This window comes from Berkeleyomyces rouxiae (genome assembly GCF_048999995.1).
Source record: "Berkeleyomyces rouxiae strain 22BRR77 chromosome Unknown BrBRR77_ptg000004l, whole genome shotgun sequence".
In the NCBI taxonomy this organism is placed as follows: Eukaryota; Fungi; Ascomycota; class Sordariomycetes; order Microascales; family Ceratocystidaceae; genus Berkeleyomyces; species Berkeleyomyces rouxiae.
Genome location: NW_027396494.1, coordinates 2047241 through 2070067, shown reverse-complemented (window position 1 = coordinate 2070067; position 22827 = coordinate 2047241). Strand labels below are relative to the sequence as shown.

Sequence of the window (22827 nt, the reverse complement as noted above, 5' to 3'; positions counted from 1 at the left end):
TTCAGCACAACGTGCACAAAATGAAGGCTGTTCATGAGACAATACTTGAGGCTGCTGCAACCGGAAAGGCGGACATTGTCTGCATCCAGGAGCCTTATACCATAAAACTCAAAGCTGGGTATAGAACATTGACGCAGCCGGGCTTCACCCTGGTTGTGCCGTTTAATGTTAGGAATCTCGAGGCCATGCCTTTGCGCCCGCGGGTCTTGACCTACGTCCGCCAAGGCCTGCCGTTTTCTGTGCTGTTCGAGTTTGGCGATGCTGAGAGTGATATTCAGACCCTGCGCATCCTTGCGTCGGAGCCGTTTTCGCTTCTCAATGTCTACAACGAACGCCAGCTGACTGTGCAGCCTGTCCCCGAGACCCAACCCCGGCCCTATACCATTGAGCGCACCAATCTTTTATCGCGCAATATTGACACCAGTACTTTGCTTCTCGGCGACTTCAATCTCCATCACCATTGGTGGAATTCCCAGCGAGAGCATCCCCACGAACCACGAGCTGACTCTTTTGCTAACTGGCTGATGTCGCAGAATGCCACCCTGATTGTCGACGACGACTACGTTGAACGCAACGGCGGCACATACGTCAACAGCAGCACGACCTCGGTGATCGACCTCGCATTTTCCCTGCGGTCTCGACCGGGCCTGTTTACGAACTGGAGGTATCTTCAGGAGACGGGCTCCGATCACCGGGCCATCAGTTTTGATTACGTCAGCACCACCACACCCAAAACCCTAACACGTAACCCGGCGTTCAACACCAAGACGGCCGACTGGTCGCTGTTTCGCAAGGAATGGCTGGCTGGCCAGGCTGACCTTGAGCTTCAGCTGTCCCTGGCAGAGATTTCTGCAGACGGTGACGCAATGGCGCGACTGCTTTCCGAGGCCCTGCAATCTGCTTGTCAGAGGTGCATGTCAGTGAAGAGGCACAGTGCCCGCGCAAAGCCATGGTGGACGCCCGAGCTACAATGTCATGAATAGCTATCCTGACACTGCTCATGCTAAGGGTTATGCATGAGACCTACCCCACTCTTCTTTTCCACAACGCCGAAGGTCGGCGACCTATGAAGATGCGCTTATGGCACAGGTTGGTCTGTGTAGATCGTGAGTTGATCAACGGATATGAGGTTGTCGTGGGATGTGCTGAGCACGGGTGCTCTGATAGACGTTGTTCTGCTGCTGCGGAGTTTTCTTTTTTTTTTTTTTTTTTATTCATTACTCGCATGGAACCTGACAGGGTTATGGCGAGGTGTATATTAATACTATACACGAATCAAGGTTTAACGGAATCTCAAACAAGCTAGCTACTACACATAATATACTCCAATCCCCTGGCAGGGAGGCAGTTACATCTAAGATCCCACAAATATAATCCCCAAGTTATGACAGAAAGGAAATACATGAATAGTTTTTGGTATGAATTTCCAACGAGCAGCACTAACCCCAAGTGCCCCAGTTAAGGTTGACTGCTCGTAGAAAATTGGCGTCACTGGTAGGAATCGAACCTACGACTTCTCGGTAGCCAACCGAAAAGCCTTGCCAGGTGCTATACCACTGCACCACAGCGACTGGAGTTTTCTTGTTGCAATTGCCATTGCGTGCTTAGGTGGGGGTTGTTATCTGGTTCGATTGTTACGAACCTGTTACGTCTTGTTTACACGAGACTTATCTTTTGTTCGTAGTTAGATGTTGATTGTTTCTAGCTTGGGAAGACAGAGTTTTGTCAGGAGCGCCGACAACATAAATATCGTCGTCTCCTGCCCTGAGTTGATCAGGTTTACTCTTGTTCTCCAAGCTTAACAATCACATGCACTTGCTTACCTTCTTCTTCTTCTTTATACCATTCTGTTCTTGCTTTCTTTGCAGTTCAACCTTTCTTCTTCTTTGAAGTGTGTGATTGTTCCTCCTCCTTCCTCTTTGTGCCGCTCTATTCTCGGAATAGCCATCTAAGTTGTGTGTTGCCTCTTCATCTCAACCGACCATACGTCTTAGCACTCTGTCTAACTGACGTCTTCCTCCACAGGCCCGACTGTCCACCTCAGGAACCTATCATTGTCCCGAGTCGTTGGCTGTACCCGGAACCCTAATCCTTTCTTCGGGCCCTATCCGTAATATTTTGTTAAGCTTCATTTGAAGACCCGACGCTATTACAACTTTGGCTCTCTTTGGCACTTTTTTCTCTCCTCATTTATTTTTCCCTCTCTATTACGTTTCAACTCGCAATGGCCCTCACTCGCGAAATGATCGAGCATCTCAATACGTTCCTCCTGTCGATTCCTGACCGAACTCCTGAGAACTGGCATCTCGGTGCCCTTCCTAGGGAGTTCAGTGCTGAGATCAAAATGGCTATTGTGGCGGCTTACATGTCTGGTCTGCGCACCGACGATGGTGCCCCGCCCATCCCCGTTGGCTCTGTTCCTGATGCGGCTCAGGTTTACTGGGCTGCGTTCCAGGCTGGCGCTGAAGCCCGCTTCAACTCCCTTGAGTCTCTTCCCCGAGTCAAACGGGAAGAGGATGCCGATCCGTTGAAAGAGGCCGACAAGCATCTTGATGTCGTGCCCTATGATGGCAATCAGCAAGGCTTCCAGGCGTTCCAGAGGCAACTTGCGGTCAAATTTGCTGCTGCACCCAAGCACCACCGCACGGAGCAGCGCAAGCTGATGACTGCCTTCTCCTACCTTAGAGATGGCGCTCTGGATTGGGCCATGCCTCGGATGGACCCGGCCACTGGACACATGAACTTTGAAACGTACGACGATTTTATGAAATCGTTAGCTGAGGCTTTCGATGACCCTGACTGGCGCATGACTGCGACCCAGCAGATCTTCGACTTAAAGCAGACAGGTACTTGTACTGCCTATCACTCTGCTTTTACAACGCTGTTGAAGAAACTCGGTTGGGCCGACGCTGATTTCACCATTGCACTATTTCAGCGAGGCCTCAAGCCCCACATACAGGACGCTCTGGCTTGGAACACCTATCCTGCCCCTAAGGGAACGCTTGATCAGTTCGCTAATTTCTGCAACACGCTGGACAATACGATCAACAACCGAACCCGGGGAAACAACGGGAAAATCCAACCGCCTCCTGGTGTGGTCCCCTTTCAGCAAGATTCTCGTTCGAGAAATGCTGGCGCCCAAAAAGCTGTCCCCAACACCAAGCCAGCTAAGGGTACCTCTGCAGGTCCCGATGCCAACGGTCTACCCTTCCGTAAGACTGCTGACGGCAAAATGGCAAAGGGTGTTTGTTGGAAGTGTGGCGCAAAGGACCACATGCTAAAGGCTTGCCCCAAAAACAACCTTGCTCTTCGCGCAGCTACTGTCCCTTCTCCCTCCACTTCTACCCGGGCTCCCTCGACGGCCCCTGCGCCTGATGCGTCAAAAAACTAGAAGGGCTACCGACCCATTCCCCTCTGGTCCTGGCTAGCCCTGACGCTGCTGATGAGGGTCTCTTGAGAATCAGCACTTGTTCTCTTGATAATGCTATCGATTATGGTAACTCTCCCCCTCTGGTTATTCCTGTGACAGTGAATAATTCCATTGAGGCCTACGCTATGGTGGATTCGGGATCAACAACTTGTTTTGTGGATTCTGAATTTATAGCAAGGCATCAGATTCCTACTGTTCTCAAGGCCAGAGCCGAGTCGCTCCATGTTGTTGATGGTAGTGAAACTGCTGCGGGTAAAGTGACCCACCAAGTTCCTTTGTCCCTCTCTTTTCCTAATTATTCAGAAACTTTGGTTTTTCAAATCACGAAGCTTGGGGGCTACCACATCATCCTGGGGAAATGCTGGCTCGACGCCCATAACCCGGAAATTTCTTGGCCTTCCAATACGCTCAAGATATCGGTTACTTCTACCGCCGATGGCAATGCTGTGGCAGCTTCTGATTCTTCTTCTTCTTCTTCTTCTGTTTCGACTGCTTCTACTGATTCTGGCGCTTCGTTTGATTTTTCTTATACAAAAAACGACAAAAATATTGCTTCTACCGCTGGCAGTCAGATTGAGGGATCTGCTCCTGCTTCAGCCACTTCACCCCTTCCTTCTTTTATTGCACAATCGTCAGCTGTGTCTTGTTCCTGTGTGACGGTGTCGTCTCAGGCTTTGCATCGCTTTGCCAAAGCTGAGAAACTACAGATTTATCGTGTCACCGCTCAGGAAGTCCTGGATTATCTCAATCAGGAGGACCTAACTCCGGAACAAGAGCATGCACGGCTCCTTGAACGCATCCCGAAGAAATACCATGACCTACTTCCTCTGTTCTCTCGAGAAGGTGCTGATCAACTACCACCTCACCGGGACATTGATCATGCGATTAACTTCGTTCCCGATGCGAAATACCCCAAGGCCCCGCTGTACGATATGACTCCACTCGAGTTGCAGGCTGTCAAAAAATATCTAGATGGCATGCTTGCTAAAGGCTTTATTTCCTCTTCCTCTTCGCCGCTGGCTTCCCCGATTCTTTTTGCTAGGAAGCCAGGCAGTTTACGATTCTGTGTTGATTTCCGAGCCGTCAATGATATCACCATCAAAGACGTAACTCCTCTGCCTCGGATCAATGAATCACTGCGCACGGCGGCTACGGGAAACATTTTTACAAAGCTGGATCTGAGAGCTGCGTACCACTTGATTCGCATCAAGAAAGGTGATGAATACAAGACAGCTTTCAGAACTCGATATGGCATTTTTGAGTACAATGTGATGCCGTTTGGGCTCACCAATGCTCCTGCCACGTGTCAGAAATATGTCAGCGAGGTCTTGTCGGAGTATTTGGACATATTCTGTGTCTGTTACTTGGATGATATCCTGGTGTTCTCTCTGAACCAAGAGGAACATGATGTTCATGTGCGCAAAGTCCTGCTAAAATTAGCGCAGGCCAGTCTGTTTGTCAAGGGTGAAAAATGCGAATTCGACAAGACTGAAACTACCTTTGTTGGCTTTGTTATTTCAGCCGATGCTCTGAAGATGGACCCCGCTAAAGTTGCGGCTGTCCGTGAGTGGGAGGCTCCCCGAACTGTTAAGGGAGTCCAGTCCTTTTTGGGTTTTGCCAATTTCTATAGGAGGTTCATCCGTGACTTCTCTAGAATCTGCACACCTCTCTTCGAGTTGACTAAAAAGACGCAATCTTTTGTCTGGTCCTCTGAATGTGAGGCAGCATTTCACACCCTGAAGGACCTTTTCTGCTCTGAACCTATCCTCAAGCACTTTGATTACCTGTTGGACACTGTTATTGAAACAGACGCGTCTGACCGTGTAATATCTGCCGTCATGTCTCAATACCACCCGACTGACAAGGGGCTTCTACTACACCCCGTGGCCTATTTCTCTCAAAAAATGAATCCTGCCCAGTGTAACTACGGCGTAGGTGACAAGGAGTTGTTAGCCATTGTGGAGTCTCTAAAGTCGTGGCGATTCATGGTTGAAAGTCTGGAAAAACCTGTTCTGGTATTGACGGACCATCGGAATTTAGCCGTTCTTAAGCAAATTCCGGCCATGAACAGACGGCAAGCGAGGTGGGCTATGGAACTGAGCGAGTACCGTTATGTCATCACTTATAGGCCTGGCTCCTTGAATTCTAGAGCTGATGCCCTGACCAGACGCTACGAAGACCTCGTTTCTTCTTCTTCTGAGGAGGATAAAGAGCTGTGTGCTCCTATTATTCCCCCTGAAAATTTTATTGGTACCATGTCTTTGGTAGACGAGGTAAAAATCGCGCTATCCACGGACAAGTGGGCTCTTGATGTTATTTCTGCTCTTCGAGGCCAGTCGACCAAACCTCCAGATGTGGACCTCAGTGTCTGCAGGCTTGACAATGACGGTCTTTTGTTTGTCAACGACCTTCTATATTTGCCGAACGAGGATCTACGAGTTCGTGCATTGAAGAATTGTCATGATATTATGCCTAGCGGACACCCTGGACAAAAGAACACTTTTGAACTTCTTGTTCGGGAATACTGGTGGCCCGGGATGCGTCGTGATGTCATCCGGTACATCCGAAATTGTGAGGTCTGCCAACGGATCAAGTCCGCGCGACATAGTCCCTACGGTCTACTGAAACCTCTGACCATTCCGCAAGCTCGGTGGACATCTGTGTCCCTTGATTTTATCACCGGCTTGCCGGTCTCCAATTCTTTTGACATGATTCTCGTTGTCGTCGATAGGCTTAGCAAAATGGCTCACTTTATACCTTGCGATTCCTCGCTGGATGCTGCAGGTTTTGCTAAGCTCTATTTGTCAGCAGTGTATAGGCTCCACGGTCTGCCATTGGACATTGTGTCCGACAGGGGTAGTCTGTTTACGTCGGCTTTTTCCAAGGCTTTAGCCAAACTGTTGGGCATAAAGCAAAATCTGAGTACTGCGTTCCACCCTCAGACCGATGGTCAGACTGAGCGTGTGAACTCTATTTTGGAGCAATACCTGCGGGGTTACACCAACTATAGACAGGACAATTGGGCTGATCTTTTGCCCTTGGCGGAGTTCTCTTACAATGACTCCGAGTCCAGTTCTACTATGCTGACGCCCTTCTTTGCGAACCACGGGTTTCACCCCAGAAGTGGGCGTGAGTCGCTCCCAGTCTCTGTGGAAAAAGGCCCGTTGCGGAACTTTGTTAAAGAGCTTGACAACATTTGTCAGTTTTTAAAGACTGAAATTACGTGGAGCCGTGAGCGGATGACCGAGTACGCGAATCGACACAAATCTTCCGCCCCTCTCCTTCGAGAAGGGGACTTAGTGTGGCTTTTGAGTAGAAATATTCGAACTACTCGTCCTTCAAAGAAGTTGGACTTCAAGAAGCTTGGCCCATTTAAGATTCTACGGAAGGTGTCTTCGCATGCCTACGAGTTGGCACTCCCTGCCACTATGAAGGTTCATCCCGTCTTCCACGTTTGTCTGCTGGAACCATGTGCGTCGGATCCTCTTCCTGGCCAGAAAAACCCTCCTCCTCCTCCCGTCATAGTAGATGGCGAGGAAGAATTTGTGGTCAAGGAAATTATAGGCGTGTCTTCGCGTGGCCCTCTGCAATATCAAGTAGTTTGGGAGGGCTATGAACATGATGGACCCTCCTGGGAACCTCTGGACCATTTAGCCAATGCACCTGAGAAGGTTGCAGAATTCTACAAGAGGATGCCTAACGCCAGACGATCTTAGTACTGCTGTGGAAATCAGTCATAAAAAGGGGGGCTACTGTCATGAATAGCTATCCTGACACTGCTCATGCTAAGGGTTATGCATGAGACCTACCCCACTCTTCTTTTCCACAACGCCGAAGGTCGGCGACCTATGAAGATGCGCTTATGGCACAGGTTGGTCTGTGTAGATCGTGAGTTGATCAACGGATATGAGGTTGTCGTGGGATGTGCTGAGCACGGGTGCTCTGATAGACGTTGTTCTGCTGCTGCGGAGTTTTCTTGTTGCAATTGCCATTGCGTGCTTAGGTGGGGGTTGTTATCTGGTTCGATTGTTACGAACCTGTTACGTCTTGTTTACACGAGACTTATCTTTTGTTCGTAGTTAGATGTTGATTGTTTCTAGCTTGGGAAGACAGAGTTTTGTCAGGAGCGCCGACAACATAAATATCGTCGTCTCCTGCCCTGAGTTGATCAGGTTTACTCTTGTTCTCCAAGCTTAACAATCACATGCACTTGCTTACCTTCTTCTTCTTCTTTATACCATTCTGTTCTTGCTTTCTTTGCAGTTCAACCTTTCTTTTTCTCGGTCGCTGTGGTGCAGTGGTATAGCACCTGGCAAGGCTTTTCGGGTGGCTACCGAGAAGTCGTAGGTTCGATTCCTACCAGTGACGCCAATTTTCTACGAGCAGTCAACCTTAACTGGGGCACTTGGGGTTAGTGCTGCTCGTTGGAAATTCATACCAAAAGCTATTCATGTATTTCCTTTCTGTCATAACTTGGGGATTATATTTGTGGGATCTTAGATGTAACTGCCTCCCTGCCAGGGGATTGGAGTATATTATGTATAGTAGCTAGCTTGTTTGAGATTCCGTTAAACCTTGATTCGTGTATAGTATTAATATACACCTCGCCATAACCCTGTCAGGTTCCATGCGAGTAATGAATAAAAAAAAAAAAAAAAAAAACCTTTCTTCTTCTTTGAAGTGTGTGATTGTTCCTCCTCCTTCCTCTTTGTGCCGCTCTATTCTCAGAATAGCCATCTAAGTTGTGTGTTGCCTCTTCATCTCAACCGACCATACGTCTTAGCACTCTGTCTAACTGACGTCTTCCTCCACAGGCCCGACTGTCCACCTCAGGAACCTATCATTGTCCCGAGTCGTTGGCTGTACCCGGAACCCTAATCCTTTCTTCGGGCCCTATCCGTAATATCCTGGAGGACTTTTTCGAAGCGGGGCAGGAACAAGGCGAAGGGTTCAGAGGGTCCCTGGCGCATGTTGTCCAGGTGGAAGAGAGCACGGTCAGCAGCAAAGGGGTCGATGAATATGGAGTCCAAGTACTCCAGGAACTGGTGGGGCCCGGTGTCGTTCAGCAAGCCCTGCTCGAAGTACGCCACGACGAGGTTCTGGGCTTCTACCGTCATACGCGCAAAAAGGTACGCGTATTGCTTGCGGTGGTCACCGATTGACTCGCTGTCTAGTGCAAGCTTGGAGCGGGCACTCAGGGCCCAGACGCGGTAGGCAGAGCGTTGGCCGGAAAACAAGGCGATATCCGGGAGGGCGCGCTTCCTCGGTTCGAGGTTTCTTTTTTTTTTTTTTTTTTATTCATTACTCGCATGGAACCTGACAGGGTTATGGCGAGGTGTATATTAATACTATACACGAATCAAGGTTTAACGGAATCTCAAACAAGCTAGCTACTACACATAATATACTCCAATCCCCTGGCAGGGAGGCAGTTACATCTAAGATCCCACAAATATAATCCCCAAGTTATGACAGAAAGGAAATACATGAATAGCTTTTGGTATGAATTTCCAACGAGCAGCACTAACCCCAAGTGCCCCAGTTAAGGTTGACTGCTCGTAGAAAATTGGTGTCACTGGTAGGAATCGAACCTACGACTTCTCGGTAGCCAACCGAAAAGCCTTGCCAGGTGCTATACCACTGCACCACAGCGACTTTCGAGGTTTCTTTCCGTAGTTGCAACGGGCACGGGAGCAGCGGGGACAGCAGTGGGGACAGGGGACGCAGGGACGACGGCGGGAGCGGAAGTAGCGGTGGCAGCACGGGCAAAAGCTTGGAGATCGGCGATGGCCTGATCTCGTTTTTGTTGGCCACTGTTGAACTCGTCGCGCAATTGTTGTTGCGCGTGGTCGTGCTTCTCGTTGAGCTGCTGGATGGCTTGCAGCAGATCTTGAAGCGACGGGGCCGCCGGGGCTGGAACAGGGACAGTAGGATCGGACATGGCTGTCGGAGGAGGCTCAGAGTCGAAGAAGACGGTGTTGTTGGAAGTGGTGTCAGAGTCGGAGTCGGTGGTAGGTGCACAGTAGGGCATGTGACGGTGGAACAAAAGAGGAACAGAGAGAAACGATGTACAGGTAGCGGGTGGTAACGAGGAAAAGGTACGAAGACAGGGTAAAAGAAACGAGGACAGTGTAAACAAGGGTAGATCTGTTTCTATTGTAAGGCTTTACGGTCTAAAGGAGAACGCTTTTAGAACAGCAGAAATAAATTAAGAAACAGATGAAGAGAAAAGACTAATGTACAAGAAAACGGGCGGAAACAACACTATCTATATACGCGCGGTAGAGGTATGACGCGTACCCTTGACAACGGCGGTGTGCACACGGGTTTGGCAGGCGGTGAGTAACGGCGGTATGCAAGGCGGTGTGGACGGCGGTGTAAACAGCGGTGAGGGCGGAGCCTGAGCCTACCTCGATCCATAGATCGTTACAGGCAGGACTTCGAAGAGGGACATCGTGTTTCTTTTAACGAGAAGAAAAACAACAAGATATTGTCCAAAAGAGAGAGGCAGAGAGTAGGCCCAAGTGAAGACACAAAGAGGTCGAAGAAAGGAGACATAGAGTAGTCGCAAGTAGACGTAACAAAGTCGAAGAAAGTAACAGGCAAGAGAGCTGTCCAAAGTAGAGGACACAGAACATGTCACAAGAAGTAGACGTATAGTGGTCGTAAGTAGACACAACAACAGCCGAAAGAAAATAGTCCGAACAGTGGCCTAACGCATTAGACACAACTGTGGCACGAAGACTAGACATAACTGTCAAGAAGTGGGACAGAAGCGAGCTGTTAACAAAGCGAGTAGACAGCAACTGTCAATACCCAGACAGACACGGGCTGTCAGCAAAGCGAGTAGATATAAATGTTAGGGTCTGGGAGACCCGGGTCAAGGCTTTGCCCGATTGTCCGAGTTGAAGCCGGTGTGGCTTGAGCAACGGTGGTTCGAGTGTCGGTGGTCCGAGTCCGCAAAGGCCCGACTACTGACGGTCCAAATACAAGTGGCCCAACCGGCCTTGATCCGAACGCCCGATGACTCACCACGTTTGGGTCAATCAGGTAGGCCTCAGTTGTTCTACCCAGGCAGTATAAAGAGCTACTGCTCTCTCCTAGTTTTAGTCAGTTCTTTCTTCTTCTCTCCATCGCAATATATCTGTTTCTGCCCTTCTACGTCCTTTTACGACTTGGCCCCTTACATCATATTGCGATCTTTCTTTTCGCTACAGCCCTACAGTTCTACAGTTCTACAGTTCTTTACAGCCACAGGTACAGATACAGCTTTTACAGATTGCATTGCCCCTACAGTTCTCAACAGTCTTATCGTTTATTTTCCCCAAACCCGTTATCAACCTTCATCACATATTATTTTTTACTGTTACACAAACTCTCAACATGAGTGGCCGCACCACCGACGACATGCGGGCCGCTTACGCAAGCTCCCCTGTCCTCAGTGCTGTCAACACTGAGGACAAATATGCTCAACGGTTCGCCAAGCTTGAGAGCAAGTTTGCCAAGATGCTGGCTATGCTGGAGAACCAGAGCGAAGCCGCCCAGCAGGCAGCCGCCCAAACCCAAGCCTCCCAAGCAGCGCTTGCTACCGCCACCGCTGCTGCTGCCGCCGCCGCCTCAGCGGCTGGTAACGAGAATGGTCGCGCAAAATTGCGCTACAAGATTCCCTCGCTGAGTTCCACCGAGCCCGAGGAATTCGACGCCTGGTTCGACCAGGTCCTGGAAATATGGCACTGCGAGCGTGGCCATGTGGCCGACCGAGACTTCATCGTCTCGATCTATGCCCAGGCCGAGGGTTTGGCCCGCAGCCGCATGCGGTCAATCAAGACCCGACTAACAGACAACGGCCCCGTTTCCTGCGACCAGTTCCTTCAAGAGCTGCAGGGAGCATTTGAAGACAAAGTTGCCGTAGATAAGGCACAAGACCAGCTCTCGCGGTTAAAGCAGAGAGGCAGAAGGATCGAGGTCCATCTGCAGGAGTTTGAGGACCTGCTGACCCGCGCCAAAGCTCTGGACGCGGCGGACTCACAGAAGATTAGGTGGCTGAAGGACAGCCTCGACACGCCCATTCGGGAATACGTGGCGAACTCGTTCCCTCCCCGGGTCTTCTCGGAGTACTTAGACCGGGTCGTGTTAGCTGCCGAGGAACTGCGGCAGCGTAAGCTCGATGCCGAGTCGACTTCTGGCCGCCGCTCCGGCTATTATCCGTCCGCCCCCGCTGGCCACCGCCATCCCGACGCCATGGACTGGGAACGAACCCGCCGCGTTGCCCCCCAGCCTACCCGTGCGCCTGCTGCCCGCCGCACTGCCCGCTGGGCGAGTGAAGAGGAACGAGAGAGACGTCGTCGCGCTGGCCTCTGCATCCGCTGTGGCGCCTCAGGTCACTTTGTACGGGAATGCCCCTACGATGTGCCTCCCAACCGGAACGCGCCTCCTGCCCGTGTCCGCGGTGTACACGTGCCCACGCCGCCGCAGCTAGACGATGACCTGGATGCCGATTTCGGTGTCGTACAGTTGCCCACTGCTCAGTCGGAAAACTGAGACCCTCCGGTGACAGTCGCCCCCGGAGGGGTAAGAACAAGAAGGGAACGTCCCCTTTGCTTGTGAGAGGCTCCTTATCCGTTGACGTTGTAATCAACGGCTCTCACAACTCAGTAGCTTTAGTCGACACCGGAAATACAGTCTCCTTGATCATATCCCAGGCCCTCGTGAAACGATTGAAACTACCTTGTTCTGCGCTGCAAACTTCCCTTTCCCTAAAACCTTTTAATGACCAACCTTCTTCTGTGGCCACTCAGGCTGCCCGCTTCGAGCTGGATCTCGGCGGCCTCCGGGAAGAAGTCCTTGCCCTTGTCGTACCCGACATTTATGATGACGAACTTCTTATTGGATACCCGTGGCTGAGCCACCACAACGCCCTAATAGACTGCAACCGGCACCGTTTGGTGCTCCCCCACTTCTCCGTCCCTCGCTCTGTTTCGACCATTCGGAACTTGGACACCCCTACGGAATTGAAAGCTGCACGTGTCAGCAAGATCTTGCACCAGGACTTGAAGGTCTTTGCTGCGAGCATACAGGATATCAACAAAGCATTGGAAAAGTTGGCCCGAGAGAACGAGCCTGTTACAGATGACTGGAAGGAAAAGGTTCCCAGTTGGATAGACCCACAGAATGTTGTTGCTTTTGACCCAGAAGCACTCTACACGCGCCGCCTCCCGCCGCTGCGTCCCGGGATGAACCACGAGATTCATCTAACTGTCCCCGACTCGGAAGCTCCCTGGGGACCACTGTACAGCCTTTCCCACGATGAGTTGATAGTACTGCGCCAAACGTTATTGAACCTACTGAACAAGAAGTTCATTCGAATGAGTAGTTCCACTGCTGCTGCCCCCATCCTGTTCGTCAAGAAACCTGGCGGTGGACTTAGATTCTGCGTGGACTACCGTCTGTTGAACAAGCTGATGAAGAAGGATAGATACCCGTTACCCAACTTCAAGGAAACACTACGCCAAATCAGCCGTTCAAAGTGGTTCACTAAGCTTGACGTCGTTGCAGCGTTCCATAATATCCGTATCGAGCCAGGCCACGAATGGAAGACCGCTTTCCGTACGCGCCTGGGCTCCTTTGAATGGAACGTGATGCCGTTTGGTTTGTCCAATGCTCCTGCCCAATTCCAACGCTTCCTGAATTCCGTATTGCAAGAGTACCTCGACCTGTTTTGTTCTGCTTACGTTGATGACATCCTAGTGTACACCGATGGCTCCCTCGACGAGCACAAGGAACAAGTTAACCACGTCCTAGCCAAGCTCGTGAAGGCCGGACTGACGGTTGACATCGACAAGTGCGAGTTCGGTGTACAAGAAGTCAAGTACCTGGGCTACATCATCAAGCCTGGAAAAGCAACAATGGATCCTGCCAAGGTGCAAGCAGTGAAAGACTGGCCCGTACCCAGTTCCAAGAAAGAGCTCCGTGGCTTCCTAGGATTTGCCAATTTTTACCGCCCGTTCATCAAGAACTTTGCCGAAGTAGCCGTCCCTCTCACTTCACTGACTGGTCACCTAGTTCCCTTCGTCTGGTCTCCAGAATGCCAAGCTGCCTTCTCGTCACTCAAAGATCTCTTCTGTGCTTCGCCCGTCTTGCGCCTCTTCGACCACTCTCTGCCAACAACTGTCGAAGCTGACTCTTCAGGCTACAGCACTGGAGCTGTCCTATTGCAGCAGCATCCAGATGGCCTGTTTCCATGTGCCTACATCAGCCAGAAGCTGTCTCCTGCCGAGTCCAACTATGAGATCCATGACAAAGAAATGTTGGCAATTGTCCGAGCCCTGAAAGAGTGGAGAGGAGAGTTACGTGGCGCCCAGGGACCCATCCGAGTGTTAACAGACCACAAGAACTTGTTGCATTTTACCTCTGCGCAACAGTTAACAGAGAGGCAAGCTCGTTGGGGAGCCATTCATACGCGCCGAGACAACACAAAAACTTTTGCAAAAAATGGCCAAATCGACAGAAAAACTCACCAAAACGACTCTGAGCAACAGCTCAATTGATTCCAAGACTAGTTCGAGCAGTGCATCGAACAAAATAGACAAGAAACCGACCGCGCGCGATGAAACGCGCCGCACGACGCGCCTGGGGCTGAGTTTCGCCCAGATGGCGAGCCAGGAACCGCGTTCCGACGACGACGAGCTGCTGCGTTCACCGTCGCAGCATGCGCCCGTCACCTCATCGATGAAAGTCGATGCAGGTGTTGAAGATGCGCCGGTTGTTGAGATTCCCTCGACACCCGACTCGCGCGACTCGGACGCGACAACGCCGACGCCTAAGGCACTGGATGGGAGCCCGTTCGTGTTCAGCCAGGCTCAGCGCGATGAGAACGACACCAACAACACCAACAACAACAACAACGACCAGACGATTCCGGCGAAGCGCGCCCGAGAGATTGCTCTCATGTTGGAGCGCAAGCGCCGCCGCGACGAGCAGAACGCCGCCATCATGAACGAGGTCTTCCTTGTTCTAGAACGCCTCAAGGAGTCAGCCTCCGAGGCCCAGCTGATGCGCATCCTGCGCCAGTTTGGCAACGAGTGCGGGCTCGTCGTAATGTCGCGCCACGACCACAAGACGCTGGTTGAGATGGAAGTCTCGAAGGCTGCCCGCCCCAAGCCAGCACACGAGGCTGCAGTCGTGGCTGCGTACAGCGAGGCTGCGACGCAGACGCCTGAGGTGCCAGCCGCGCCTTCTGTCCTGGGCAGTGAGCCCCGTGCCAGCAAAAAAAACGCCACCCCTGCGCCTAAGGCCAATAAGCGCAGACGCCGCGGCAAAAAGGCCAAAAAAAATGCTGCGACCGCCGTAACCGCCGCAACCGCCGCCACTGACCAGGCTGATGCTATGGTCATCGACACCGCTGGCGACCAGTCCAGCACACCCGACACCACTACCTCGACCACCACCTCGACCGCCACTACTACCACCGATGACGCCGCCGCGCCTCCCGCCCCGGACACAGCTATGGCTGATGCCGACGCGCCCACTGAGTCCCCCGACACGTGGACCGTAGTCGCCAAGCGCGCCCAGAAGAAGGCTGCCGACAAAACCACGACCCCCGCCCCCAACACGATGTCATGAATAGCTATCCTGACACTGCTCATGCTAAGGGTTATGCATGAGACCTACCCCACTCTTCTTTTCCACAACGCCGAAGGTCGGCGACCTATGAAGATGCGCTTATGGCACAGGTTGGTCTGTGTAGATCGTGAGTTGATCAACGGATATGAGGTTGTCGTGGGATGTGCTGAGCACGGGTGCTCTGATAGACGTTGTTCTGCTGCTGCGGAGTTTTCTTGTTGCAATTGCCATTGCGTGCTTAGGTGGGGGTTGTTATCTGGTTCGATTGTTACGAACCTGTTACGTCTTGTTTACACGAGACTTATCTTTTGTTCGTAGTTAGATGTTGATTGTTTCTAGCTTGGGAAGACAGAGTTTTGTCAGGAGCGCCGACAACATAAATATCGTCGTCTCCTGCCCTGAGTTGATCAGGTTTACTCTTGTTCTCCAAGCTTAACAATCACATGCACTTGCTTACCTTCTTCTTCTTCTTTATACCATTCTGTTCTTGCTTTCTTTGCAGTTCAACCTTTCTTCTTCTTTGAAGTGTGTGATTGTTCCTCCTCCTTCCTCTTTGTGCCGCTCTATTCTCAGAATAGCCATCTAAGTTGTGTGTTGCCTCTTCATCTCAACCGACCATACGTCTTAGCACTCTGTCTAACTGACGTCTTCCTCCACAGGCCCGACTGTCCACCTCAGGAACCTATCATTGTCCCGAGTCGTTGGCTGTACCCGGAACCCTAATCCTTTCTTCGGGCCCTATCCGTAATACACGACCACCACCACGACCACCACGACTGCCCCTCGCGAGAAAACGGCCGTCGTTATTGTCACCACACCCGAGTCGAGAGCCAGCGCGCTGCCCCAGCGACGCGTGCGCGACGCGGTGAACCGCCTTCTTGGCAAGACTGCAGTGTCTGCGGTCCAGCGCACCAAGGCGGGCAACATCTTGCTGCACGCTGTGGACAGTGAGGCCGTCAAATTGATGACCTCCAATCTGCAGCGCGTGGTCAAGGAGCTGTCCTGCTTTGGCGCCTGCGAGTTCACGCGCGCCACATCTCCCGGCTCCAGAACACACAAGTCGTCAAAGCTCTGCTTTGTCATCCACGGCGTGCCGATTGAAGACGGTTTCGACAGTCTCAAGGAGCTGCCCAAGGACATGGCGGACTTCAACGGCGTCAAGATCTCCGACTCGCTGCGCTGGCTTGTGGTCCCTGCCAAGGGTAAGCAGGCTGGCTCGGTGGTCGTCGAGGCCCTGACCCAGGCTGACTACGACAAGTGTGTCGGCAAAAACGTCAACGTCGGCGGCGCTATTGTCCCAGCAGTGCCCTACGTTGACCGCAAATCTACGACAGACGGCCCCCCTCGCCTATGAAAGAGGGCCCTACGGCCGGACAACGTCTACGCATCCTTCAGCACAACGTGCACAAAATGAAGGCTGTTCATGAGACAATACTTGAGGCTGCTGCAACCGGAAAGGCGGACATTGTCTGCATCCAGGAGCCTTACACCATAAAACTCAAAGCTGGGTATAGAACATTGACGCAGCCGGGCTTCACCCTGGTTGTGCCGTTTAATGTTAGGAATCTCGAGGCTATGCCTTTGCGCCCGCGGGTCTTGACCTACGTCCGCCAAGGCCTGCCGTTTTCTGTGCTGTTCGAGTTTGGCGATGCTGAGAGTGATATTCAGACCCTGCGCATCCTTGCGTCGGAGCCGTTTTCGCTTCTCAATGTCTACAACGAACGCCAGCTGACTGTGCAGCCTGTCCCCGAGACCCAACCCCGCCCCTATACCATTGAGCGCACCAATCTTTTATCGCGCAATATTGACACCAGTACTTTGCTTCTCGGCGACTTCAATCTCCATCACCATTGGTGGAATTCCCAGCGAGAGCATCCCCACGAACCACGAGCTGACTCTTTTGCTAACTGGCTGATGTCGCAGAATGCCACCCTGATTGTCGACGACGACTACGTTGAACGCAACGGCGGCACATACGTCAACAGCAGCACGACCTCGGTGATCGACCTCGCATTTTCCCTGCGGTCTCGACCGGGCCTGTTTACGAACTGGAGGTATCTTCAGGAGACGGGCTCCGATCACCGGGCCATCAGTTTTGATTACGTCAGCACCACCACACCCAAAACCCTAACACGTAACCCGGCGTTCAACACCAAGACGGCCGACTGGTCGCTGTTTCGCAAGGAATGGCTGGCTGGCCAGGCCGACCTTGAGCTTCAGCTGTCCCTGGCAGAGATTTCTGCAGACGGTGACGCAATGGCGCGACTGCTTTCCGAGGCCCTGCAATCTGCTTGTCAGAGGTGCATGTCAGTGAAGAGGCACAGTGCCCGCGCAAAGCCATGGTGGACGCCCGAGCTACAATCACAACGTCAGGCCGCATCGCGCGCAGAGAGAAGATACAGACGAGGCAGGCTGTCGCTGGTTGAGTTTCATTCGATTCGCAACAAGTACACCCATGCTGTCGAAGATGCTAAGTCTACTCACTGGACTACCTTTCTTTCTGACGCTGACAACGAAAAGGTCTACACAGCCTGGAAATACACCAAGCCAGCTACGGCGAGTTACTTCCCCCCCATCCAGGGGCCAGACGGGTTAGCCAATACCCCCGAGGAGAAGGAAAAGGCTTTCCTGACGCTACTGGGTGCTACGTCTAGCGCAGGTGTCGACCCCCGACCTGACGTTGCCGATACACACGACCCCCATCACGACCCCCATCACGACACCCCCCACGACACCCCCCCGAACGACACCGACCGAAGCATATACCCCTGGCCTGACCTTACAGACCACGAGATCAAGGAGGCAATCATGTCCGCCAACGCCAAGAAGGCCCCCGGGCCCGACGGCATGAACGCCAAGATCATCCAGATCGCCTTTGAGGCCCATCCCGCGCCCTTTCTCTCCGTCTACAAAGCCCTGTCTCGCCTCGGAATACACCCCACACTCTGGAAGCAAGCTACTGGGATTGTGCTCGCGAAAGACGGAAAGGCTGATTATTCAGTCGTAAAGTCCTACCGCATCATCTCACTGCTCAACTGTCTAGGCAAAGTGCTCGAGAAAGTCTTTGCGACCCGCTTAGGGTACCTCGCTAATTGCCATGACAGCTCGCTTCTAGACGACACTCAACTGGGAGGCCGCAAACAGCGTTCAGCCATGGACGCCGCTCTCGTATACGTCAGCCACCTGCAGAAGGTCAAGGAGATGAAGCTCGTTCCAAGCACTCTCTTCCTTGACGTCAAGGGCGCTTTCGACCACGTGTCAAAGCCCTGCTTGATGCGCAGCTTACGTGAGCTCGGTCTTCCCCTGGTGTTCCGAAAATGGGTTGCTTCGTTCCTCCAGGACCGTACTGTCGGCCTGCACATCGAGGGTCAGCCGTTTCCGATGACCCCGGTTAACATCGGCATCCCCCAAGGTTCCCCCATCAGTCCTCTACTCTTCCTGTTGTATGCTCGGCATATAGTGGCTCGGGTGGCCGGCGACACACCACAACTTCAGCTGTCGTATATAGACGACTTCAGCGTAACCGTGGCGTCCAAAAGCCCGAGGCGTTCGGCGGCGCTTCTCGAAGAACTCGTGACGGAGCTGCGGGCCAAGGCTCGCGACTACGGCATTGAGTTTGAAGAGAGCAAAACTGAGCTGATCCACTACACCGATGCTGCAAAATGGGCCTCCCAAACTGTCCGAGTAGGTGATTATTACGGATAGGGCCCGAAGAAAGGATTAGGGTTCCGGGTACAGCCAACGACTCGGGACAATGATAGGTTCCTGAGGTGGACAGTCGGGCCTGTGGAGGAAGACGTCAGTTAGACAGAGTGCTAAGACGTATGGTCGGTTGAGATGAAGAGGCAACACACAACTTAGATGGCTATTCTGAGAATAGAGCGGCACAAAGAGGAAGGAGGAGGAACAATCACACACTTCAAAGAAGAAGAAAGGTTGAACTGCAAAGAAAGCAAGAACAGAATGGTATAAAGAAGAAGAAGAAGGTAAGCAAGTGCATGTGATTGTTAAGCTTGGAGAACAAGAGTAAACCTGATCAACTCAGGGCAGGAGACGACGATATTTATGTTGTCGGCGCTCCTGACAAAACTCTGTCTTCCCAAGCTAGAATCAATCAACATCTAACTACGAACAAAAGATAAGTCTCGTGTAAACAAGACGTAACAGGTTCGTAACAATCTGTAATATGGTAGGAGAGGTAATAGAATGAGTTTAGAGTTGATATTCAATTGAAGGAAAATAAGGGAGTCGGAAGTAAGGTGAAGTAAAATAAGTATGATAAGGTAAGGGAATGTGTAGTACGAACGTTTCTTAAGGTGGGAGTCTCTTGAAACGCAAACTTCAACTTGAGTTCTAAAGGAAACCAAGTCTCGTTAAGTTGCTACTGTCCTTTTTATGTAAGTTTTGAGTCGCACGCTCCGCGTGGCCTCCTATCGAAATGCTACCTGCGTAGATTTCAATCGTCCGCTTTGACCGAGAGTCTAGATCGTAGTTGGAGACTATATCTTGGACTCTCTTGCTTTTGCTTGTTATCGTGCACGTCTCTGTGCCTTATTGTGCAGTAGTAGAGTTCTAACTTCCTGTTATTGCTCTAGCCGTTTCGTCTTGCACGTACTATTGGAATTTAGCGTGCACGGTCAGGGTTCTAACCCTTTTAGTTCATCTTTGACCGTGACGTTATCTACGTTCTTACACAATCGAACCAGATAACAACCCCCACCTAAGCACGCAATGGCAATTGCAACAAGAAAACTCCGCAGCAGCAGAACAACGTCTATCAGAGCACCCGTGCTCAGCACATCCCACGATAACCTCATATCCGTTGATCAACTCACGATCTACACAGACCAACCTGTGCCATAAGCGCATCTTCATAGGTCGCCGACCTTCGGCGTTGTGGAAAAGAAGAGTGGGGTAGGTCTCATGCATAACCCTTAGCATGAGCAGTGTCAGGATAGCTATTCATGACAGTAGCCCCCCTTTTTATGACTGATTTCCACAGCAGTACTAAGATCGTCTGGCGTTAGGCATCCTCTTGTAGAATTCTGCAACCTTCTCAGGTGCATTGGCTAAATGGTCCAGAGGTTCCCAGGAGGGTCCATCATGTTCATAGCCCTCCCAAACTACTTGATATTGCAGAGGGCCACGCGAAGACACGCCTATAATTTCCTTGACCACAAATTCTTCCTCGCCATCTACTATGACGGGAGGAGGAGGAGGGTTTTTCTGGCCAGGAAGAGGATCCGACGCACATGGTTCCAGCAGACAAACGTGGAAGACGGGATGAACCTTCATAGTGGCAGGGAGTGCCAACTCGTAGGCATGCGAAGACACCTTCCGTAGAATCTTAAATGGGCCAAGCTTCTTGAAGTCCAACTTCTTTGAAGGACGAGTAGTTCGAATATTTCTACTCAAAAGCCACACTAAGTCCCCTTCTCGAAGGAGAGGGGCGGAAGATTTGTGTCGATTCGCGTACTCGGTCATCCGCTCACGGCTCCACGTAATTTCAGTCTTTAAAAACTGACAAATGTTGTCAAGTTCTTTAACAAAGTTCCGCAACGGGCCTTTTTCCACAGAGACTGGGAGCGACTCACGCCCACTTCTGGGGTGAAACCCGTGGTTCGCAAAGAAGGGCGTCAGCATAGTAGAACTGGACTCGGAGTCATTGTAAGAGAACTCCGCCAAGGGCAAAAGATCAGCCCAATTGTCCTGTCTATAGTTGGTGTAACCCCGCAGGTATTGCTCCAAAATAGAGTTCACACGCTCAGTCTGACCATCGGTCTGAGGGTGGAACGCAGTACTCAGATTTTGCTTTATGCCCAACAGTTTGGCTAAAGCCTTGGAAAAAGCCGACGTAAACAGACTACCCCTGTCGGACACAATGTCCAATGGCAGACCGTGGAGCCTATACACCGCTGACAAATAGAGCTTAGCAAAACCTGCAGCATCCAGCGAGGAATCGCAAGGTATAAAGTGAGCCATTTTGCTAAGCCTATCGACGATGTAACGATCTATGGATCGAGGTAGGCTCAGGCTCCGCCCTCACCGCTGTTTACACCGCCGTCCACACCGCCTTACATACCGCCGTTACTCACCGCCTGCCAAACCCGTGTGCACACCGCCGTTGTCAGGGGTACGCGTCAAACCTGAACCGCGCGTATATAGATAGTGCTGTTTCCGCCCGTTTTCTTGTACATTAGTCTTTTCTCTTTATCTGTTTCTTAATTTATTTCTGCTGTTCTAAAAGCGTTCTCCTTTAGACCGTAAAGCCTTACAATAGAAACAGATCTTTCTTCGTCCTCTCGACCCCGTTCCCTGTCCTCGTTCCTCGACCTCGTCCCTGTCCTCGTTCCTCGACCTCGTCCCTGTCCTCGTTCCTCGACCTCGTTTCTTGTCCTCGTCCCTCGACTACGTTCCTCGAACCAGACTCTGTTCCCACCTTGTCCCCTCGTCCAACGCCAATTACCTCCGTTCCCAACGTTCCTGTGACCGTCACATGTCCTACCGCGTCCCCCCTCAAGACCCTGACTCTGACTCCGACGCTGCTTCTCAAAACTCTGTCTTCTTTGACCCCGCCTCGCCTCCCGCAACAATGTCCAACCCCACTGTCCCCGGCCCGAGCAACGCAGGCCCCTCCATGCAAGACTTGTTCCAAGCCCTCCAGACCATGCGTGAGGAAAATGAACGTGCGCAGCAACAACTGCGCGCAGACAACGAACGCGCACAGCTACAACTGCGCGAAGAGTTCTCCCGCGCGCAACAACAGCGGGACCAGGAGATCGCCAATCTCCAGGCCTTTGCCCGCGCTGCCACTGCCTCCCCTGCTCCCCCCGTTCTTGCTACTCCGTCCGTCCCCGTTGCCACAGCTGACGCCTTTGTCAAACGCCCCAAGCCCAAGATTCCCGATATTCCCCTGTTCAGCGGCAAGAGAGCCGAGTACCGCGTTTGGGCCATGTACGCCCGCCAAAAGATCGCGCGTGACGGTCCCTCCATCGGTGACGATGGGGACCAGTACACATATCTTTTTGCCCGCATGTCCACCGAAGCCCAGAACCTTGTTGCTGTTTACTTTGCCCGTGGCCTTGAGATGGGCTACACCGCTGCCACTTTCCTCGCATACCTGGACAGAATGTTCATCGACCCGTATGCTGCCGAGCGCGCCTCCACGCAACTCCAGAACCTCCGCCAGCGGGATAACGAGCCGTTCGCTCTTTTCCTGCCCAAGTTCGAGAAGTTGCTCGGCGAAGCTGGTACTGACTCCGACCGTGCCAGCATCTCTATCCTGCGCACCGCCCTCTGTCCAGAACTGCGTCGGGCCATGGCGAACCCGAGGACGGATTACACCTACGAGGATTACAAGTCCGAGTTGTTTACCGTCTCTTCCAAGCTGGAGGAATGCAACGTCCTCGAGCGTTCTTCCAGCAGGATAACCCCGTCCTTCCCTGCCAACCCTGCACCTGTCCGCCACCCCGACGCCATGGACTGGACCCCCACCATCATCACCACGGCCCTGAAGCCATTGACCGACGAGGAGCGCGAGCGCCTTCGCCGCAACCGCGCCTGCTTCCGCTGCCGGCAGACTGGCCATCTGCGCCAGAACTGCCCGCTAAACTTTTTTTTTTTTTTTTTTTTTTATTCATTACTCGCATGGAACCTGATAGGGTTATGGCGAGGTGCAGTAAATCTACACATAGCAAGGTACAATAAATCAAAATCCAAACTCCAGCAAAAATCAACGACAAAGGAGATACGTCGTGGTCGACACAGTAATTTGT

At 52.0% G+C, this 22827-nt stretch overlaps 10 protein-coding genes across 10 annotated transcripts; 8 read left to right on the top strand and 2 right to left on the bottom strand.

The window, feature by feature from the left end:
• Positions 1-20: 20 nt before the first annotated feature.
• BROUX77_004795 (uncharacterized protein) lies at positions 21-983 on the top strand (the record flags this gene model as incomplete). Its single annotated transcript, XM_073749596.1, has 1 exon — positions 21-983. One exon carries the CDS (start codon positions 21-23, stop codon positions 981-983), a length of 963 nt encoding a protein of 320 aa, XP_073605252.1.
• A 1241-nt stretch (positions 984-2224) lies between these two features.
• BROUX77_004794 (uncharacterized protein) lies at positions 2225-3391 on the top strand (the record flags this gene model as incomplete). The annotated part of the gene is made up of 1 exon (XM_073749595.1): positions 2225-3391. The coding sequence occupies one exon, from the start codon at positions 2225-2227 to the stop codon at positions 3389-3391; it is 1167 nt and encodes a 388-aa protein (XP_073605251.1).
• A 164-nt stretch (positions 3392-3555) lies between these two features.
• On the top strand, positions 3556-7146 carry BROUX77_004793 (uncharacterized protein; the record flags this gene model as incomplete). The annotated part of the gene is made up of 1 exon (XM_073749594.1): positions 3556-7146. One exon carries the CDS (start codon positions 3556-3558, stop codon positions 7144-7146), a length of 3591 nt encoding a protein of 1196 aa, XP_073605250.1.
• Positions 7147-8304: 1158 nt separating this feature from the next.
• On the bottom strand, positions 8305-8547 carry BROUX77_004792 (uncharacterized protein; the record flags this gene model as incomplete). The annotated part of the gene is made up of 1 exon (XM_073749593.1): positions 8305-8547. The coding sequence occupies one exon, from the start codon at positions 8545-8547 to the stop codon at positions 8305-8307; it is 243 nt and encodes an 80-aa protein (XP_073605249.1).
• A 515-nt stretch (positions 8548-9062) lies between these two features.
• On the bottom strand, positions 9063-9461 carry BROUX77_004791 (uncharacterized protein; the record flags this gene model as incomplete). The annotated part of the gene is made up of 1 exon (XM_073749592.1): positions 9063-9461. One exon carries the CDS (start codon positions 9459-9461, stop codon positions 9063-9065), a length of 399 nt encoding a protein of 132 aa, XP_073605248.1.
• Positions 9462-10813: 1352 nt separating this feature from the next.
• Positions 10814-13977, top strand: BROUX77_004790 (uncharacterized protein; the record flags this gene model as incomplete). Its single annotated transcript, XM_073749591.1, has 2 exons — positions 10814-11935; positions 12229-13977. The coding sequence occupies 2 exons, from the start codon at positions 10814-10816 to the stop codon at positions 13975-13977; spliced, it is 2871 nt and encodes a 956-aa protein (XP_073605247.1).
• A 103-nt stretch (positions 13978-14080) lies between these two features.
• On the top strand, positions 14081-15052 carry BROUX77_004789 (uncharacterized protein; the record flags this gene model as incomplete). Its single annotated transcript, XM_073749590.1, has 1 exon — positions 14081-15052. The coding sequence occupies one exon, from the start codon at positions 14081-14083 to the stop codon at positions 15050-15052; it is 972 nt and encodes a 323-aa protein (XP_073605246.1).
• Positions 15053-16016: 964 nt separating this feature from the next.
• On the top strand, positions 16017-16406 carry BROUX77_004788 (uncharacterized protein; the record flags this gene model as incomplete). Its single annotated transcript, XM_073749589.1, has 1 exon — positions 16017-16406. One exon carries the CDS (start codon positions 16017-16019, stop codon positions 16404-16406), a length of 390 nt encoding a protein of 129 aa, XP_073605245.1.
• A 56-nt stretch (positions 16407-16462) lies between these two features.
• Positions 16463-18757, top strand: BROUX77_004787 (uncharacterized protein; the record flags this gene model as incomplete). The annotated part of the gene is made up of 1 exon (XM_073749587.1): positions 16463-18757. One exon carries the CDS (start codon positions 16463-16465, stop codon positions 18755-18757), a length of 2295 nt encoding a protein of 764 aa, XP_073605244.1.
• A 2791-nt stretch (positions 18758-21548) lies between these two features.
• On the top strand, positions 21549-22822 carry BROUX77_004786 (uncharacterized protein; the record flags this gene model as incomplete). The annotated part of the gene is made up of 2 exons (XM_073749586.1): positions 21549-22730; positions 22820-22822. 2 exons carry the CDS (start codon positions 21549-21551, stop codon positions 22820-22822), a joined length of 1185 nt encoding a protein of 394 aa, XP_073605243.1.
• Between the last annotated feature and the right edge of the window lie 5 nt (positions 22823-22827).